The 22,741-nt window shown below is 39.9% G+C and overlaps 1 protein-coding gene across 1 annotated transcript in view; it reads right to left on the bottom strand.

Annotated features, from left to right (window-relative positions):
• adam10a (ADAM metallopeptidase domain 10a) overlaps positions 1-22,741 on the bottom strand; it is a 170,143-nt gene extending 147,402 nt beyond the window's left edge. Inside the window, exon 1 of the mRNA XM_043677449.1 lies at positions 22,393-22,741. Within this exon, the coding sequence (XP_043533384.1) occupies positions 22,393-22,459 (67 nt within the window). The 5' untranslated portion in view covers positions 22,460-22,741. The remainder of the gene's footprint in view (positions 1-22,392) is intronic.

The raw sequence follows: 22,741 nt of genomic DNA, 5'->3' as shown, positions 1-22,741 counted from the left end.
TCTTTATGGGCATTTAAACAGGCATTGGATAGACATATGGAGGATAGTGGGCTAGTGTAGGTTAGGTGGGCTTGGATCGGCGCAACATCGAGGGCCAAAGGGCCTGTACTGCGCTGTATTTTTCTATGTTATATGTTCTAGATGACACAAAAAATAGATCAGAAAAGTATGCAGTGAAGAAAACAAGAGAACACTGACTGATCATAGCTAAGTTGATTAAGGACACAAACAGGTCAGATGGGATAACATGGGAAAAAGTGAAGCTATTTACCTTGGCAGAAAGTACAAGTAAAGCAGACTATTACTTAAATTGAAAATGATTACATGATGTTGATTTGTAAATCATTGTGAATGCTCTTGTATATGAGTAAAAAATGTTAATGTGTAGGTATGGCAACAGATCAAGACAGCTCATGGAATGCTATCATTATGAGAGTGTGTTGTGCTTAAGTTGTACAAGGCACTGCTAAGACCACATTTCAAGTACTTTGTGCATGTTTAGGTTCTTTATTTTGGAATGTAAATGCTCTGGAACTGGTTGATAGATGGTTTACCAGATTAATACCAGCAATAAAGGGGGATGTCCTGCAAGGAAAAGATGGATAGACTGGTCTGTTTCCACTGATGTTTAGAAGAGCGAGAGACAGCTTGCTGTCTGTATACAAGTTCCAGGTAGGAACATGCTGTTTTACAAGGAGTAATTTTGCAACTCTACCTCAAGGCAGGATCATAGAATATACGTAAGGAGGAAGGAGACTGATTCCACTGCTTAACAAAAATCTAAAGATTATTAGGGAGAGATATCAATGTGAATTGCAAAACAAAAAAAAATGAGCCAGCCAACATCTTATTGAATAGTAGAGCAGGTCGGAGGGGCCTACTCCTAATTGCTACATACATAATTAATTTTAAAAATCAACATGCTTCCATTGAACATCTAACTGAAAATACAAGCCAAGGCACATGCACATGTACATGTACAAGGGAGGAAGAGAGAACAGGGTCAAGAACAAGACGGTTTTTATTTCCAGGAAACTTTGCAACACAAGCAGCACAAACCCAGGTTTTGGAAAGGAGTGTCAAGGACAAAAGGTATGGTTTATGCAAGTGAAGTGGCATAACAGATTCTGCAGATTCGTAATATCTCTTTCACTTTGTTACTAAAGATGTACAAAAGTTGTCAAATGTTTGAGCAGATAGTCATAATTAGAAGGATTTAACTAAATTTAAAAAAAGATATTCCCTATGTGACAAAGAAGCCAGGCAAATAGTATTTACAGCACCAGTGATTTATTTTGCATGTTAACAGAGAAAGTTCTCAGATACACATTTTCGCTATTCCATTAATTAAATTTCAGAAACGTACTGGTGAGTGTCAAGCCGATGCGATTAACTTATTAGGATGTCATATTTACTGATCCTAACAATTCATAATACAGCAGGAAATTTTTAATAGAGTTGCATTGAAAATACAAATACTGAACATATGAAATTAAAGACCACAAGGTATAGATTATGTACACACACTGACCAACACAGGGGGAGAGTGAGACACATAGAAACAAAAGTCAACTGTTGAACGCTGAAAGACACATATAGCAAGCAATTTGCCATGACAGCCAAACCTAGATAGAGTGGGACTGCAAATTTTCTTAGTGCCAGTACACTGCACTAATGTAGCAAGCAAACAATAGTTTACATATATAACCCCAGCGGAGGAGACAATTAGCAATAAAGCAGGATAAGCACACTGCTGACTAGGCTAACCACATGAACATCTATTCAAGTCTGCAGGAAATCATATTGTGCGTGTGTGTACATGAATGATAACTCAGTTCCTACTTTTTATTTTAAAGAGTTCAAATATAATGTTTTGCAAATAATTATTTGGGCCCAGATCAATTCTGTTGCTCAGAGCACTGGTGAAAAGGTTGTGGAGATGAAAATTGACTTGATAAAGACTTGAGCGATGAAGATTATCACCCTCATGCTTATATTCAAGAAGGTCTACATCACCAAATAGTTTTTGAAATATTCTAAATAATGAATCAATAATAGGTTTGAACATAGTATCAGCAAAGTCCATTAAAGATTAGACCTATGAATTGCAACTTATCACAATATTGTCCAATTAATTAGCCATATTTAGCAAATCATTACTGATTTAAAAATGAATAATGAACACCATTAGAAACCACGTGTTCTTATTACTCAGTTGCATAGATACGTGAACTGCTCAAGTAGTCCATGTAAACTCATTGCATGAAAATTGGAACGCGAGAGCACCTCCTCAGTTTTACTTCCATGGTTAAATGGTAGATATGCATTTTTTTCATTTTTGTGTACACAACAACCCCGAAGGACTTGGGCAAGGATTATTTTCTTGGGTTAACCAAATTCCGGAAGATCAAATGTCACATAACATAGTTTAGCTCAGCATCAGGATCTTGCAATCTTGCCGGATAATCAAATGCCAGATAATAGAGTTTCCTCTGTACGTACACGTAAAATATTTTCCACTAATTTAGTTCATACGATAAACATGGTACTTCAGTATCTCAGATTTCTGAGAAATAAAATAATTTCTGTTTAGCTTACAGGGACAATGAAGCTGCATTTAAGGGGCATTAAGAGCTCTTGGTCACCACATTACAAGAAGGATGTGACTAAACTGAACGTTGTCAGGAATATTAAACAAGAATGTGGCCAAGAAGGAATATTTTTAGTTACAAGGGAAAGATACGCCGAGAGCTCTCATGAACAGTCAAAGATATAAAACATTCTTGTATTTTGCACTTGATAAATGCTCCATGTTCCCAAAATTCTGTTTTTTTTTTAATTTTCGATAAGCTGGTGTTTTCTTCTTTGGATGAGGCAAGTTGAAGGAAGATTTAATTGAAGTGTATAAAAATAAGGGATCTAGCGACAATGGATAGGAAGGACCTATCTTCCACAACTGAGGTCAGCAAATATTGAATAGAGATTTAAGCAAATAGCAGAAAAAGATTGGAGATGGGTGGAGTTGAGACTATTTTCTGCTTGAAAACTCTGCTTGAAAAGGCAGTGGTGGGAAAAGCCTTCTTTGCATTTATGAAGTGCTTGGGTGTGCAACGAGGTACTATGAACTAAGAACAGAAAAGCTCTTTTGCCCGGAGATGTACAACAGGCTGATAAGTCTTGCAGTGCCATTAATTTTCAATTTTTCTTTGTATATTAGTTAGGGCATTTCCCCACTAGAGTTTTCTAACGAAGATGAAATCCGATCTGTACCTTTCTTGACATGTGTTGTTGCCCATTTTGTAACCAATGTTGCTGTTCAGACAGAGGACAGCAATTAGTTGAGTGTATATTTGCATAGGCGAAAGTGAGGACTGCAGATGCTGGACATCAGAGTCTAGATTAGAGTAGTGCTGGAAAGGCACAGCAGGTGCATTATCTAACAGGAAGGAAATTTATTGCCTTTGTCACAGACTATACACAGGTATTTGAGAGGGACTATTTCAAAAAGGTAATAGCTGTACTATGATTGAAATTCAAATTTGCTGGTCTTTTAAAAAAGATAAGTGATACGTTTGGGTTAGTTTGTTGATGATTCAACAGAAATATAGCTCACCTGCTTATTTGTACAGAATCCTAAACATTTAAAATTCAGACTTAATCGTGTGTGCACGGTCATAAACTTAAAAATAGCACAAAAGTATCACGGAAAGCTCGAACCTTGCAATGACACTGAAAAGGTTTTTCAAAGTTTTGTGCTCATCTTCAAACCTTCTGAAGACCAATTTCATATTCATAAAGGTTTATGACTCTACCCAATGATATGAAGTATGCATTAATACAAAGAGACTAACATCTGCCATGAAAGGTTTTTATTCAAAAGGTTGTCATACATCACTGACTGAAAATCTTAAACACTATTACAGGGGTCAACATTTGCTTTGTTCATACTGCATCAAGTCAAACAGTCAGGGCAGGTAGGAACAAAGCAGAGCACAAGATAGGATTAATAAATTAAACTGCATTTATTTCCAAAGAAAAAGCCTAACAGAAAAGTCAAATAAATTCAGGGCATGGTTGGGAAAATCAGACTGGGATATATATCATAGCAATTAGAGACGTGGCTCAGGGATGGACAGGATTGGCAGCTTAATGTTCAAGGGCATAGATACTTTCGGAAGGGTATAAATGTGTTTGATTAGGAAGGATATTCCTGACAATACACCTGAAAATTTATTTGAATAGAACTGAGAAATAGGAAAAGGATGATCACTGTATTTGGATAGTATTTGGATCCCCCCAGTAGTCATTGGGAAATTGAGAAACAAATTTGTAAGGACATGTCAGTCACCTGTAAGAATAATAGCGTGGTTATAGTAGGGGATTGAGTTTTCAAACAGAGCGGGATTGCCACAGTGTTAGGATGGAGAGGAATTTGTTAGGTGCATACAAGAAAATTTTCTGATTCAGTCTGTGGATGTAACTTCAAGAGAAGGTGCAAGACCAGACCTACTCTTGGGAAATAAGGCAGGGCAAGTGACTGAGGTGTCAGCGGGGGAGGAATTTGGGGCCAGTCACCATAATTCTACTGGCTTCCAAGTTAAAAATCACAACATCAGGTTATAGTCCAACAGGTTTATTGCCAAGTACTAGCTTTCAGAGCGCTGCTCCTTCATCAGCTAACTAGTGGGGCAGGATTATACGACTCAGCATTTACAGCAAAAGATCACAGTATCATGCAATTGAAATGACATATATTTATCAAATCTGGTTTGTTAAGCCTTGGACATTTTAGAATGGGTTGCAGGTTTCAGTTCAAGAAAAGGAAAATCCCAAAAAAGAAGTTCTGGGATTTACATATTAATGAACTGAAACCTGCAACCCATTCTAAAAGATGAAAGACTTAACAAGCCAGGTTTGTTCAATATATGTCATTTCTATTGCATGATACTGTGATCTTTTGCTATAAAGTCTGTATCTTATGATCCTGCCCCACTAGTTACCTGATGAAGGAACAGCACTCTGAAAGGAAGTACAGAGGAACCTCGAGTACCCAAATGACATGGGCAGAGGGTACTTTGTTTGAACAACTGAATGCTGGATAACAGTTTAGCCAAGCATCGGGACCTTGCAATCTTGTTTGGATAATCCAAAATTCAGATAATCAAATGCCAGATAATCGAGGTTCCTCTGTACTATAATCTGGTATTGTGTAATTGTTAACTTTTGCCCACCCAAGTCCAACATTGGCACCTCCACATATTAGAATCAAAACAGCAATGGAAAAAGTACAGACAAACTTTAGAAGTTGAAGTTCTATACTAAGGAAGGCCAATTTTGATAGTGTAAGACAAGAACTTTGTTAAATTGAATGGGGACAGATGCTGGCAAAAGGGGCAGGTCAAAGGGAAAGCCTTCAAACATGAGATAATGAGAATCCAGAGACAGTATATTCCTGTTAGGGTGAAGGGCAAGGCTGGTCAGTGTAGAGAGTGCTAGATGGCTAGAGGCTTTGGTCAAGAAAAAGGAAGAATGTGTCAGGTATAGATAGGACAGATCGAGTGAATCCTTAGAGTTTAAAGGAAGTAGGAGTAGACTTAAGACGGAAATCAGGAGGGGGAAAAAAGGGGACATGAGATAGCTTTAGCAAGTGGTGTTAAGGAGAATCCAAAAGGGATTCTATAAATACGTTTAGGACAAAAGGCTAACTAGGGAGAGAATAGGGCCCCTCAAAGACCAGAAAGATCACATTTGTGTGGAAACTGCAAGAGATGGGGGGGGGGGGGGGGGGGGGGGGAAAGAGTACAGAGATACTAAACGACTATTTTGCATCAGTGTTTAACGTGGAGAAGGATATAGAAGGAAGGATGTGGGGAAATAAACAGCAGAATCTAGAAAAGTGTCCGTATTACAGTGGTGGTGGAACTGGAGATGGTTAAGTCCCAAGAACTCTGTGGAAGGCTCGGGAAGTGACTGCTGAGAGATTTGTATCATTGATAGCCACAGTTGAGATGCCAGAAGACTGGAAGTTGGTTAACATGGTGCCACTACTTAAGAATGGAAGTATGGAAAAGCCAGGGAACTCTGGGTTGGTGAGCCTGACATCAGTGATGAGCAAGTTGTTCGAAAGAATCCTGAGGGACAGGATTTACATGTATTTGGAAAGGCAAGGACTGATTCAGGATGGTCAACATGGCTTTGTGCATGAGAAATTGTGTCTTACTAACTTGATTCAGTTTTTTTTGGAAGTAGTAACAAAGAGCATTGATCAGGGTAGAGCGGTGGATGTGATCGATTTGGACTTCAGTTCAGCAATCAAAGAACATTTACAGCCCAGAAACAGGCCCTTCGGCCTCCAAGCCTGAGCAGATCCAAATGTACTGTCTAAGTCTGCCCGTCTATTCCTGAGCATCTGTATCCTCCTGTTCCCCACCCACTCATGCATTTGTCCAGCCGGATCGTAAATGAATCTACCATGCCTGCCTCTACCACCTCCGCTGGCAACGCATTCCAAACGCCCACCACCTTCTGTGTGAAGTACTTGCCGCGTGTATCCCCCTTAAAAACTTTCCACTTCTCACCTTGAAAGCATGACCTCTCGTTATTGAATCCTTCACCCTGGGGAAAAAAAGCTTGTCTCTATCCAACCTGTCTATACCCTTCATGATTTTGTAAACCTCAATCAGGTCTCCCCTCAATCTCCTTTTTTCTAATCAAAATAAACCTAACCTACTCAACCTTTCTTCATAGCTAGCACTTTCCATACCAAGCAACATCCTTGTAAACCTTGTCTGCACCCTCTCCAAAGCGCCCACATCCTTTTGGTAATGCGGCAACCAGAACTGCACACAGTATTCTAAATGTGACCAAACCAGTGTCTCGTACAATTTTAACATGACTTGCCAACTCTTATACTCAATACCCCGTCCAATGAAGGAAAGCAGACCATATGCCTTCTTGACCACTCTATCCAACTGTGCAGCAACCTTCAGGGTACAATGGACCTGCACTCCCAGATCTCTGCCCATCAACTTATCCCAACGTTCTTCCGTTCATTGTATAATTCGCTCTAGAATTAGTCTTGCTGAAATGCATCACCTCACATTTGTCTAGATTGAAAACCATCTGCCACTTTTCCGCCCAACTCTCCAGTCTATCTATATCCTCCTGTATTCTCTGACAGTCCCTTCTGCTTTCTGCTACTCCACCAATTTTGGTGTCAACTTCAAACTTCTGATCGTACCAACAGTGCCCTGTTCCAGATCATTTATTTATATTACAAATAACAGTGGCCCCAATACTGACCCCTGCGGAACACCACTTGTCACCTTTCTCCATTTCGAGAAACTCCGTTCAACTACTGCTCTCTGTCTCCTGTTGCTCAACCAGTTCTTTATCTACCTAGCTAAAACACCCTGCACACTATATGACTTCACTTTCCATTCGTTTACCATGAGGAACCTTACCAAACACCTTACTGAAGTCCATGTATATGACATCTACAGCCCTTCCTTCATCTATCAACTTGGTCACTTCCTCAAAGAACTCTATTAAGTTGGTAAGGCTCGATCTCCCCCGTACAAAACTATGTTGCCTCTCACTGATAAGCCCATTCTTTTCTAAATATAAATAGATCCTATCCGTAGTACCTTCGCCAGCAACTTTCCCACCAATGACGTCAGGCTCACTGGTCTGTACTTACCCAGAATATCCCTACTACCTTTCTTGTACAGGGGGACAACATTAGCAACCTTCCAGTCCTCCGGCACCTCACCTGTATTTAAGGATGCCACAAAGATATCTGTCAGGACCCCAGCTATTTGCTCTCTCGCCTCCCTCAGCAACCAGGGATAGATCCCATCCGGTCCTGGGGATCTGTCCACCTTAATAACCTCTAGCCTTTCCAACACACCTTCCCTCCTTATGTCAACGTGATCCAGAGTAAACAAATTTCTACCTCTAATCTCAACATTGATCATTTCCCTCTCCTCAGTGAGCACTGATGCAAAGTAATCAGAATCTCACCCATTCTCTCAGGTTCGACACACAGCCTTTCTTCCTTATCCTTTCGTGGACCAATCCTTTCTCTAGTTACCTGCTTGCTTCTTATAGAAGAATAAAATGCTTTGGCATTCTCCTTGATTCTGCTCACTAAAGCTATTTCATGACCCTTTTTAGCCCGCTTGATTCCTCGTTTAAAAACTTGTCCTACTCTTCCAATATTCTTCCAGGGCCAGTTCTGTTCTTAGCTGCCGAGACCTTATGTATGCTTCCCTTTTCCTCTTGGTTCGTCGTACAATTTCTCCTGTCATCCACGGTTCACGAAACTTGCCTTTCCTATCCTTTGCCTTCAATGGGATATGCCTATCCTGCACTATCCTTGAAAGTCTCCCACATCTCAAATGTGGACTTCCCTTCAAATAGCTGTGTCCAATCCACATTTCCACAAGGTTCCGATTGGTAGACTGGTTAGCAACGTTTTATCACATGGAATACAGGGAGAACTAGCCATTTGGATACAGAATTGGCTTGAAAGCAGAAGACAGAGGGTGGCTTTTCAGATTGGAGGCCTGTGACCAGCAGTGTACCACAAGGGTCAGTGCTGGATCTGCTGCTTTTGGTCATTTATACAAATGATTTGGATGTGAGCATAAGAAGTACAGTTAGTAAGTTTGCAGATGACACCAAAATTGGTCGTGCAGTGGACAGCAAAGATTACCTCCGAGCAGAACACAACGTTGATCAAATAGGCCAATGGGCTGAAGAGTGGCAGATGGAGTTTAATTTAGCTAAATGTGAGGTACTGCATTTTGGAAAGGCAAGTCAGGGCAGGAATCATACACTGAATGGTAAGGTCATGGTGAGTGTTGAAGAGATCTTGGAGTGCAGGTTCATAGCTCCTTAAAAGGGGAGTCACCAGTAGATAGGACAGCCAAGATGATATTTGTATCCTTGTCTTTATTGGTCAATGCATCAAGTATAGGAGTCATGTTGCAGTTGTACGGAACATTGGTTAGGCCATGATTGGAATGTGCAAGTCTGGTCTCCATGCTTATACAAAAAAAAGTTCAGAAAAGGCTGACAAGGATGTTATCAGGGTTGAAAGGTTGGAGCTATTGGGAGAGGCTGAATAGGCGGAGGCGGTTTCTCCTGGAGCGGAGACGGAGGGGTGACCTTATGGAGGTTTATAAAATCATGAGGGGCACGGATAGGGTGAATGGACAAGGTTTTTCCCCCCAGGGTGAGGGAGTTCAAACGAGAGGACACAGGTTTATGATGAATGGGGAAAAGATTTAAAAAGAAACCAAAGGGCAACTTTTTCACACAGCAAACGATACACGTATGCAATGAGCTGCCAGAGGAAGTGGTGGAGGCTGGTACAATTGCAGAATTTAAAAAGGCATCTGGATGGGTATATGAATATGAAGGATTTAGAGGGATATTAGCCAAGTGTAGGCAAATGGAACTAGATTTATTTCAGATATCTGGTCAGCATGGACAAGTTGGACCCTAGGGTCTGTTTCTGAGCTATATGGCTGAATGCTAGCAGTAGCAACAATCCTAAAATTTAACAAAGAATTGTAGATGCTAGAAATCTGAAAAAAAAACTGAAATTGTTGGAGAAACTCAGGTCTGACAGCATCTGTGGAGACAAACTTTTCAATCTTGAAACTCAGATCACTGAATTCTCTCTGCCAAAGATGCAACAATACTTCGCAAGGGAAAAAAGCGGCACATGAAAAGAAAAGCTAAAATTATAAAAGTTACCCAAGTTAAATGAAAAATACGCAAATCACAAAAAGAAACATTCAACTTGAGACACCAATATGGACTAGAATGCAGCTCCAAAAGGTATCAAAGTCACTGCAAAACCATACCCATTTGACACTGTGAGAAAGCTGTTTGACAACAAGGATGATTCGAACCAAATCAAATGCTATCCTCATGCCAAGGTCAGTGTATGGATATGAACACATGCTCAAATCCTAATCTGGTCTCTCCAACAACCCAAGGATATTACACATACAATCAAACCTGTCAAGTGAATGAATCATAATCCTCTGGAATCTGTTTAAAGTTATATTTTCAAGCAATTCTGATTTAACTTTTAAAAAAAGGTACGAACCAATATTTGTGTTGACTATCTGTAATGAAACGTGCCATGCTTTCAAATGGAGGTTTAAAGCTAAAATGAGTACAGGTGAATGAAAATAGGTTGTGTCAGACTCCTCTGATGTGGCATTATGAAATTCTCCTTTCATAACATGAACAAAAATGATAGACCCTGACAAAACTCTCCAATCAACATGCCCTGACCTGATAGTATAACTGATGACATCAAGTTGTAAAGAAATTGGTTAAATTTAAGTATCACACCACAATCCCGAAGCAATGTCATAAAATGGAAAACACAAGTTTTCTAGATTTTGAGATTTCCATTTCATGCAACAATGCATCTCATGCAAGCTTAAGGGTGCACTTTACCAGCTCAGTGTGATACCTTCCTTTTTAAACGTGTATATGAAAATGGAGGAATAGGCCATTCAGCACCCAATAACCTGTTTTGCCACTGATTATTACGGCTGATCTGATTTTCACCTCAAATCCACATACAAAGAAATGTCGATTATCCAAATTACTTGGGTGGGGACTTTGTGTCGATAACTGCATGCTCAGATAACAGTTTAGCCAAGCATTGGGACCTTGCAATCTTGCCGGAATCATCCAAAATTTGGATAATCGAATGCCAAACCAATTGAGATTCCTCTGTACTTGCGATTACGAATAAACTTTCATCCTCACCCTTATCAAGAAGCCATCTCCTGTCCCTGAAAAATATCCTAAGTGCTCTGCTTCTGACCTCAGTTCAGGAAGAAAATCAGGAGACGCCCATTTCAACAGCAACCCCTATTTCTAGGTCTCCCCCAAGAGAGAACATTCCTTCTACAACTATCTTATCAAAGCCCATCAGAATTTTGTGCATTTCAATCAAGTCACCATTCATTCACTCTTCTAAACTCCAGCAAATGCAAGTACAACTGATCGTATGAAAATCTAACCACTCTCTGTATTCATCTGTATTCTCTGAACTGGTTACAATGCATCTACTTCCATCCATAAAAGGTGACAATAACTGCGCATGTAGTCTTAGCAGTGCTTTGTGTTACTGAAGCATACCCTGGTTATTTAGGTAATTAATTCCCCTTTCCCCATTCACTTTCCTATTTGTTTCCTTGCACATGTACACTAACCATTTAAAATTTATCCACTGGAAGACAGATCCTTTTGTATCTCAAAGCTCTGAAATTTCTCACCATTTAGATATTTTTTTTGTTATTCCAGACAAGATTAACAATTTAACATTTTCCCCACATAGTATTCTATTTGCTAGATCTTTGCCTCTGGTATTCCATGTTGGAATTGTAATCAGAGACAGCTTATAACTTTCATTTTGAGTTAAATATGAAAAGCTACAAACATAAGCTTGCAACATCACACACTTCATCCAAATGAACAGAGGCACAAAGTGTACCAAAATAACTAGATGGAGAAGATAGTTAGATGTAGGAACACTGACTTCTAAAACCAAGAGTGTGCTGGACAAACCTAGTTTCTTGAATACAGTACATGGAAAATGGGAGAACTGCAGTGGTTGCACTGTCAATGGTCTTTAGGAATGCTTCTAACAAGGTGCTTCTCCAGATATGATTGGAGAACATCAAGGGATATGGAATTATGGCAAAAAAGGATAATAAACATAGACTGAAAGTTAAAAAGGGAGAATGCAGAATAGGATTGAAAGACAGTTTTCGCAGAATGGATCCAAGAGAATAGCCTTCATGTCTCAGTACTTTGGTCACTTGATAGTGTATTTATTTTGTTGAAAATGTGTTGCTGGAAAAGCAAAGCAGGTCAGGCAGCATCCAGGGAACAGGAGAATTGACGTTTCGGGAGTCCTTCGTGATGGGGGATGGAGGTGTACAGGGACTGGATGTCCATGGTGAAAATAAGGCGTTGGGGACCGGGGAAGCGAAAATCATGGAGCAGGTGGAGGGCATGGGTGGTGTCCCGAACGTAGGTGGGGAGTTCTTGGACTAAGGGGGACAGGACGGTGTCAAGGTATGCGGAGATGAGTTCGGTGGGGCAGGAGCAGACGGAGACAATGGGTCAGCTGGGGCAGTCAGGTTTGTGAATTTTATTTGTTTTGTTTACAATCTTAAAAGGTGTGGTGTCCATATTTAAATAGAACATGAAAAGAGAATGTAGTTAACTTTTCAGAAAATGAAAAGGAAACAGTAAAAAGTGAATGAAGTATAAAATGGGGAAATGAAGTATAAAATGCAGATGGAATTCAAAGCTCTTGTACAGTGATGCAATTTTGTGAGAAACACAGTAAATTTATTTTGATTACAGAAATGTGTGGTGAAAAGACTAATGGATTACAGAGTCAAAAATTAAAATTAATTGGACAGGTTGCTGCTGCCGTTAGATTAATAAATAAAATTACCAGCCTTTATTTCAAGAGAAACAAAGTTTGAAGGTAAAACTTGAATAACAGTACACGCACTATCAGATTGTGTAGCATCAAAAATAAAGGGATAGAGTGAATGAAAACAGTATCTAGGACGAAAAAGTATGAAAAATAGTAAGCCATGGATCAAAGTTGAGAGATTTTGACAGATGAGAAAGACAGCTCTCTACGTGGAGAAATGCAAGTCTGTGAGATTAACTCGAAGGATAAATCAATTAGGGACAAAAAAAGCTTAGTCAACATCCAACATTGCATTGGATATGTAGGTAGAACGAATGCAGGAAATGATCAGGAAACTTCATAGATTTGACTACCTAAAAGAATAAATGTGAATATCAATTAGCTAGGCCAAACAGCCTGTGCCTCTTCTTTCATTTTTTGGTACAGTTTGTGCTTAAGTTTAATACAGTCTTCGTACTTCCATATTCTCCTAGCACATTTAATTAAGTCTAATTGAAGAAAGGAGTGTAGATATTCAATCAGTTTTGTCATTCATATACTGTGGATTCCGAGACCATTTTTCACCTTCACCAAGTATTCTATCCAATAAACTGTATGCCCTATGGTTCAGGCTGCAGCATTCTTGCCTCACTCGACTTCTAGTCGAAGAGATGAAAATACCATCAACTGATCCAGGAGTCAAGCTTCAAGAGACAAATAGAAACAATTCCAACTTCTGAGAAACACCTGATAGTTCCCACCTGCGCAATCTCCACATCTTCCATTCACCTCTCTTCCCTTCCAAACACTCAAAATGTTACTGAGGAACACATGGATGGTCTTAGACCACAGCGTTGGGAGAACAAATGCAAAGCAACCAGATTTGAAATTAACAGCAGCATGCACACCACGAACCCAACACAACCCTATTGGCACAGAAACTAACAACTGCTGTGGCAGCATCCTACAGATGGATACGCTTACGTGCACACATTGCAACCCTTCTGATACGTTACATCTGGATCCAAACACCAAAGCAGGTATGAATATCCATGCACCAAATTCTATATAAGCTGTGAGTGAATGAGATGAAGAATAAAAATGAGAACAAAAGTATTTCAGAATTAACAGGTCACTGTTTCGGCATCCATGAGACATGTACTCTTTCACAGAAATTACAATCTAGTTGTCTGTGAATACCGAAGAGATAAGAAAAACAAACTATTTCTTGTCAAACCAGTTCAATAGTAGTATATTTCAAGATGGGAATTTTATTTAAATTAATCCATAGTATTCAGCCATAATGCTCCAATGTCATTCATCTCACACTCCCGTAATTGTCACGTCAGTGCTGTTTCCAATATCTAGGATTTCGACCAGCTCGTCAAATTTGTACAATACACAAGGTTGTATATTCATTTTTTTTTTGTTTTTCTTACACTGCTCATACCAATACTAGAGCTTACTTTAGGGACCAAACAGAACCAAAATGACTATTTGGGCAAATGCAATGTGAGAGACAATCCACCGACATACAAATGAACATTTCCTGAATTTAACTTGAGGCTTTTAGCATTTATTGTGCTTTGCAAACAGAATCTTGAAATCTATTTTATAGTGCTGTAATTCACTTAAGATTCGTGATGCAATAAGCTATCTTTCGAACAAGAAGGTTATTTTTTTGATTAAAGAAAAAGGAGAAAAAACTGCTCTAAGAATTACAGAATCAAGGACAAATTTCAAAAGTAAACAATTGCCAAACTCCATTTCTTGTTTCCTTTTGTACTAATTTGATCTGGTTTCTCTCAAGACTCAGGTTTCGTGGTTCTGCCCTAAAAATCAACAATTTTATTCATGGATCAACTAAATGGCATTTCAAATAGGCACTTCTATGCAACTGGATTTCACAATACTAAGACTCAGCCACAATGCCACACTCTTACGATTAGTTTGGCTGCAATATCCGCTGAAGGTCAAGTGGGAGATTAGGCATTTCCCACCTAGAAAGGAAATAAGACTAAACCAAGCAAGCACATGTACCTTGGTTCTCTTAAGTCTGTCTGAAGCTTTTGAACAAAGAGCATATCAAAGACCCATCACAGAAAATGGCACACTGAATAGACAACCATAAAATGAAAACAAAATCACATGGCAAGTTAGCCAAAAATACAAAATGCAGTCAGATCTCTCTCAATTAGCCTAGTAATGAAAATTTATTCTACGAGGTAGATTCTGTAACATTTCAAATTGATAACTTTAGTGAGCAAAATTGTGACCTCAATTATGGGAGAACAATCTCCAAAATTCAGGACAGGAAGAGAAAACAAGTTTTTTTAAAATATACAGAAAAAAAGTAGTTTCGTGAAAAGCCATATTATTGGCATATCCATAGACACAAAAGAATCAGCATGGCTTTGCTAATACTAGCAACTGGAGACAGAGCAAGCAAAACTATTTTCTAACAAAGCTCAGTGTTTAACTATTGCCACATAACTTCTGGGATTTCTGTTGGTAGGACAGCAAACACTAGCCTGCCTTGAAGAAGTTTTCCTCCTCTCTCTACAAGAATCTCAGGGAGTCTCTCTCTCTCACTGCAACTCCCAGGTCATTTCCTCAGCCCTGAAGCTCTTCAACCATGTCCTGAAACAAACTCGCTGTACTCTATGCCCACTCTCTCCTCACCCCCACCCTCCTCTAGCTTATCTCTCTACGCTTCAGGCTCTCTGCCTTTATTCCTGATGAAGGGCTTTTGCCCGAAAGGTCGATTTTGCCTGTCTTCGGATGCTGCCTGAATTGCTGTGCTCTTCCAGCACCACTGATCCAGCAAACACTAGAACCATACCATACCACTGAACTTGAATAGGACTGCTATGGTGACTTCACCTAAAAGGATAGATCGATAAATGTGTGCTACTGCACCTCTTACAAAAAAAAAAGGTCTATTTCAGAATGTACAGAATAGACATATACTAACAAGTAACAAAAATACTAAGGGGACAATCCACCATCCCCCACGATATTTCATCCTCATAGTATCAATTTTCAATAAAAAGTATATAATTGTGTTGAGGTAGCAGAGCAGAACACTGGACAGTAAAACATCAAAAAAGCAAAGAATGACCAAACATATAATACGTGGAGAGTATAGAGCAATTTAGCCAGAGATTTAAAAATATTAAGAAGTCCTAAAATTTTAGAGTTTAAGTGAGGAAGGGTCACTCAACCCGAAACATGAACTGGATTTCTCTCCACAGATGCCACCAGAACTGTGAGCTTTACCAGCACTTTTTGTTTTTATTAACAAAGAGAGAATCAGTTCTATAGAACACAAGACTAATTAATAATGGAAAATAAAGAAATGGCAGATAAACTCCATGGGTACTTTACATCAGCCTTCACTATAGAGGATACAATGTGTCAACACCCAGTCAGCTTGCATGGGACCTCAGTGGCTGGAAAGCCACACAATTTGGAGAGAGCCGTGTGTGTGTGTGTGTGTGTGTGTGTGTGTGTGTGGGGGGGGGGGCACGACACAGCACAGCACAGGGGAAAAATCACAATCAATCATCAGACAAATGCTGCTGGGCATGGTTAGAGTTGCATCCCGAGAAAGTTCATCTGGGGATTTTGAAATGATCTACTTGATGCATGGTTTCCATTTTCAAAAAGTCCCTTGTTTCAGGGATAGCCCCATTAGATTGGAAAATAATGAATTCAATTCCTTCATTCAAAAAGGCAACAAAACAGAAAGGACAAAAGCTCTAGGCCGGTTCACTTAAAAACTCTGTCATATGGATAATTTCAGAAGCTATTATTAAACAAGTTACAGCAAGGCACTTATGTGAGTTCAAGATGATCAGACACAATCCACATGGTTTTGTGAAAGCAAAGTCTTGTTTGACAAATCTATTGAAGTTCTTTGAGGAGGTAACATGCTGTGGATAAAGGGAAATCTGGTGGACGTGCTATACTTCAATTTATAACAGAAATTTGATGGGACACCATTGTGTGCCAAAATTCTTAAGTAAAATAAAAACTTGGGGGCAGGAGGTAGCATATTGGCATAGATTGAAGATTGTCTAGCCAACAAAGCGGAGAATGAGGTCCAAAATGTTGTTTTTCAGGTTGACAGGATGTAAGGTAGTGGTGTGCCACAGGGATTGGTGCTGGAATCACTCAATTGTTCACAATTTGCATAAGTAATTTGAAGGGACAGATACAAAGAGAAGCAAGAAAAGTTGTGAAGAGAACAATATGTGGCTACAAAAAGATTGTATATTAAAAAGTTGAAAAAGTGGCACTGGGAGGCACAGCCAGCCAGTCAGCATCCAAGGAGCAGAAGAATTGAAGTTTCAGGCATAAGCCCTTCATCAGCAATGTGGACACTCCTGATAACGGGTTTATGCCTAAAACGTCGATTCTCCTGCCCCTCAGATGCTGCCTTACCTGATGTGCTTTTCCAGTGCCACACTTTTTGACTCTGATCGACAGAATCTGCAATCCTCATTTTCTCCATTTTTTTTCAATGTTTGGGCAAAGATGTGGCAAATGGAGCATAATGTGGGAACACGTGAAAGTGTCCATTATGGTTGAACAAAGAAAATAGTAATTATCTAATGGTAAAAGATTGCAGTGCTCTGAGATACAAAGGAATCAGAGTGCCTTCCCATATGAATCGCAAAATATACAGGTTCAGCCAGTAATTATGAAATTTAGTAGAATCATTTATTGCAAAGAGAACTGAATACAAAATAGGAATGTTATGCTTCAGTTATACAAGGTACTACTGAGACCACATCAGTACTGTGCATAGTGGTCACTTTATTTAACAAAGGATGCAAATGCATTGAAAACAATTCAAAGAAGGTTTACTTGACTAATACTGGAATGAGCAGGTTGTGTTATGACCAAAGGTTCGACAGGCGATACTGGGATCTGGAATGTAGCAGAATAAGAGACGACATGACTGAAGCATATAAAATCCTGAAGGGACTTAACAGTGGATGTGGAGACAATGTTTCCTCTTATGCAAAAGAAAATCTAGATCTAGAGGTCCTTTTAAAAGCCAAGGGTCACCCATTTCAAACAGATTAGACGAAATACTCATTTGAATTCTTCCTGAGAAAGGCTGTGAAAACAGAATCCTTAAATACTTTTAAGCACAGGAGGTAGATAGATTATTGTTAATCAAGAGTGTGCAGGAATTTTGATGAGGTTACATTCAGATCAGCCATGAGCTTATTGAAGACAGAACTGGCTCAGGCATCAGAATGGCCTTTCCCTACTCCTGAAACAAAATGTCATTTGTTTGTATACTAGATGGCACAAACTTAAAGGAACTGGCAAAAGAATAAGTGGTGACATAAATAACCATTTTAAGCACAAGTAGTTAAGACTCAGAATGCATGCCCTCATAATGGAGTAGAAGCAGATCCAAACAAAGCATTCAAGATAGAATTGGATTATATACAAACAAAAGAACGTGTGTGACCAGCAGACCACGTCTGTAGACTGGCATGAGTTAAACAGCTCTTACCGACAGTCAAAATAGACCCAACAGGTCAAATAGCTTCCACTGTGCTCTAACTATTCTGTGACAGGGAAATCAGGGTTCGCTGCAAATGTTCCACTTCACCCGTATGTCCCCATTGCACCCTCCCCAAAAGACTTTCATTCATAACATGCTTCTCGTGACCAGCAGACTTGTCAAATGCTTTGTACCCACTAACTTCCTTTCTGAAGGCTTCTCATAGTTAAAACTTATAAACTTGGCAGTCAACTTGAGCTTTGTTAACACCTCAGACAAAGTATGATAAAAAAAATTTTGTTTGTCATGTTGATGGAGATAAATATTCTGGTCAGGACAGCAACGACTTCTCTGCTATTGTTCTTCAAAACAGAACCATGGGATCTTTGACATGGCATCCAGCAGCAGGTGGGGGCTTTAATGTCTGATCCAAAACTCTGCACCTCATAAATGGTACACTCACCAACTCTGTGCTCAAGCGTCAGGCTTGATTTTCAGGCACAAAGTCAGTGGAAAAGGCCGTTCTTACTCTCATATTGCTTTTCCAGTTTTAAACAGAAAGAACAATTACTTGTTATATCCCATAGTCAGAAGCTTACTCTAAAAGTCTAAACTACAAAATCTTACCTATTAATGTAATGGCGCGAAAAACTTAAGCTCAGTTATTATCTTGGCCTGCATAATATGGGAAAGCATTGCAGTGTTTTTAACTAGATATAAAAAGGGAATAAGAGACTTCTTCTGCATTGTTAAGTTCACATTATTCTTGTGGAAAGAATAATGAAGCTCCTCAACAAAAAGTCTCAAATAAAATTAGAATAATTCACTACGCTTAGATACCAACTTATTCTAATTTTGCGGGTAGGACAGCAGCAAAATCAAAGACTGACTGAGAACAGAAACACGCGGATTTCTACCAAACACAGACTTCAACTGAGGGAAACTCCAACTATCTTTACATTAAGACAGTTACTTTCGATATTGAAGAGTAACGTTATGATTCATCTGAAGAATTATTTCCACTGAATGGCATTCATTTTTAACATAGACAGGAAATACATTGTGACAAAGACGCAAGCTGGAAGTCCATTTACCATACAATTGCACTCCACCAAACAGCCTGAAGTTGTCACAAAAAAATTGAAATCAATATCAAAAAGCTCCTGTGCCTCGATAATTTCACGTCAGATGTCAATTTGGTTGAGACTGGGGCACTTACTCTCCTACCATCTTCTCACAAAGGAAAACACAGTCAGTGGTACAAGTCAAAAAGTACAAAATAAAAACTTTCCTTCTTCACAAAAAATTCTACTCTTGAAAAGAATCAGCCCCAAAATAAGTGTTGAAAACTTGAAAATAATTTATAGTTGCAACAATTAATATCACACCATCAACACAAGAAATTTGTCATGTTCTCAAAAGCACACAAAACATCAAATTTTAAAACTAACAAACTTCGCACATCTTAACAGTTTCTGGGAGGATAAACATTCATTGTTAAACAAAGCATTTGGCATTTTTGTACTGGGAAAGGTTTTCCCATGTCGCTGAGCCCTTAAGGAATTAAACTTCCTCTTATTGTCGGAAAAGAGAAAAATGGGTGGAAACTCATAACAGGAAACTTCAGATACAAAAAAAAAGAGAATCTCACTTGGAGGTGGAGTGAGAGCCCCATACTGTATTCTTGCCCATGTTACAATATTAATTCATATGCTAAGCCAAAATAGAGAAATTTCAAACAATTCTAGCTTAACAGTATCCTACTGAAAGTGGATTAATATTTTCATTCAACACGCACTCTGCCTGAAAGCCCGCTAGCTGTTAAAGCTCCATCTTATGCTATTTTACTTGGCAGTTTTCATTGGGATGTTTTGCCATTCTCGGACGGGAGACAGGTCATCAGTCTACCTCTGCTGGAACAGGAATAAAGCCAGAGTTGCTGATATTACATTGAACCATATTAGCTATGTAGCCAACTTAGCTAACAGGACCTTGTACTGAGCACAACAACTAAAAATGTCAAAATTGTGCCACATAAATGCACTATCAGATTAGAAAGACTCAGTACAATACTTTCTTTCTCCACTATGGAGGAAAACAAAAGAGTCATATTATGAATGGCAACTGTTACCCACAGGTCTTTGGTCAGATAACCTACACAGAGCAAGACCTCACGATAACTTTAGCCTGTCAAACTGCTTCTTCATGTTTATTACAAAAAATACAGTGAAGGCGGCATTTGGTATACTTTCCTTTAATGGTCAGAGCATTAAGTAGAGGAATTGCGAGGTCATAATGCGGCTGTACAGGACATGAGTTAGGCTGTCTTTGGAATATTGTGTGCAATTCTAGTCTCCCTCCTATTGAAAGGATGCTGTGAAACTTGAAAGGGTTCATAAATGATTTACAAGGATGCTGCCAGAGTTGAAGGGTTTGAGCTTCAGGGAGAGACTGAATAGGATGGGCTTTTTTTCGTGCAACGACAGAGGCAGAGGGGTGATCTTAGAGGTCTATAATATCATGACGGGGATAGATAAGGTCTTTTCCTTGAAGTGGGGGGGTCTAGAAATAGAGGACATAGGTTCAGGTTAAGAGGGGAAAGACATATAAAGGGACAATTGCTTCACACGGAGGGAGGTGAGTGTCTGAAATGAGCTGCCAGAGGAAGTGGTGGAGGCTGGTACAATTACAGCATTTAAAAAGACATCTGGATGGGTATATGAACAGAAAGGGTTTAAGAGGGATATGGGCCAAGTGCTAGCAAATGGGACTACATTAGGTTGAGATATCTGGTTGGCATAGACGAGTTGAACTGAAGGGTCTGTTTCCATGCTGTACATCTCTATGTATCTATACGGCTTACTGTTTCAGAGCTCCTCATGTCTCCATAACCAAACAAGGCAACAGAAGGGATGCAAAACCGGGTACTGATGTTCAAAACATTTGAAAAGAATTTGCAACTGAAACATGCTACAATTTCGAACCACACATCCAAGACAATAGCTGCAAAATTTAGTTAATATTCCTTAAGTAACTTGATATCACATAGTTGGTACCTTTCATAAGGTATCACGTGAGCAAGACAAATTGATTGGATTAAAGACGACTAAAAAAAACATTTTCCTCAATCAAGTCTAAAAACTTCCCGATTGTTTAAAAAGTGGATATACTCTACATGTGCTGTTAACACATGTTATAGTTCCACGGGTGGCTGCAGCTGCCGCCAGAACCTCATTCAAGCAGTAATCCTTCTAGGGTTTTGACAAAAATTGAAGAAAAACAACAAGTCATGCCACCCTTTGTCCAACATAAACAAAAAGAGGTACGGCGATCCCTGCAGCAATCACTACGTGGAATAAGGAACCACGATTTATCTTTTCAAGAATACTAATACGGTATTCACGGTTACATGGACTGATGTGATTCAATTCACCACTGACTTCGAGAATTGCTGGGTAACTTTATGACTGTGCGTGACAAAGTGTCATGGAACATTGCCAGTCAGATTGATTGGTTTCTGACAGATGAGTAGGCTGCAGAAATTTAGGGCCACTTCAGAGGTTCCTTTGTAAGCCGTACATGTGGGCGACGCATTTTCTCCAGTCATTTGAAAAAACGATCAGTCTGAAAATTGTTGACCACGTTAAAAATCCGCATCAGAATTGCATGTCAGTGACCATCAAGATCTTCAGTGCCCGAGTCACATCCCCATTAAAAAAAAACACTGTTTACGATGCGAGGCGCTCACCTTACTTCCTGACGCGTTCGTGCCTTGCAAAATGCAAACAGCGCGACAAATGCGAGATCAAAAGCAACCACCACCCGCCACTTAACAAGAATGGAAAGCATAATGCACATGAAAATCGGGCTTTTCGGCATTCGCTGTTTCACTGAAACTAAGAGAAAGCAGTGAAGGTTTGATGATGTGATACTGGGTGTCGCCGACTTGCTGGAACATGCATAAACCAGAAGAAGGAGATTGCACAATGAACACAAGGAAATGATAATCGATAAGAGGGAGGGATTTAAAAAAGGAAAAGATAAAGTTAAAATAAAAAGTCTATAACAGACACCAAAACAAATGGAAGAACGACAGATTCTCAGTCTTCCGTGATAGCCGAGAGGACTAAGCCAACTGCAGCATAAGCTGGAAGGAAACTCTCATAAACCAGGGGTTTAAGTTAAATAAAACACGACCGGACGAGGTACAGCAACGGCAGTACGTGTGAAATAAAAATAAATCAAGGCCCATGCCGGAGAGGGATCGGCGGCGAGTGTCGGTTACTCTGGACAATGGGAGCCAGGCCTCACGGTCCGAGTGCACAGCCTCGGACTCTTCTCCAACCCTGGCAGCTCACTGACACCCCGCCCCGGCAAGAAAACGGAGGCCTCTTACCGCGCAAACTCGACGCCCAGGTCAGCAGCAGCCCGACTCCGAGCAGGAGCATCGTCGGCGCCCGCATCCCGGGCCGCAGCCCCAGGGAAAGCGAAGAAATTTAATCTGGAATATTCCGCGGGCGAACCGGTGCCTTCGGCTTCGTCCCCGATCCCACCCCCTTTATTGTCCTCCTCGTCGCCAATTCTTCTCGTTATCCGGACGTTTGTTGACTTAGCTCCTTCCTGAGGAACTGAGGCCGACAGTCCGAGTTGCGGCGGACACCAGCCGCGAGCTGACTAACTGATCGTTCCTGGAAACGCCGCTCCTTGGCCGCCCTCGCGCGCTGCCAAATAAGGAACCCGCCTCA

Source organism: Chiloscyllium plagiosum, chromosome 36, assembly GCF_004010195.1.
Source record: "Chiloscyllium plagiosum isolate BGI_BamShark_2017 chromosome 36, ASM401019v2, whole genome shotgun sequence".
Lineage (NCBI taxonomy): Eukaryota > Metazoa > Chordata > Chondrichthyes > Orectolobiformes > Hemiscylliidae > Chiloscyllium > Chiloscyllium plagiosum.
This window is presented reverse-complemented; position numbering and strand designations above follow the sequence as displayed.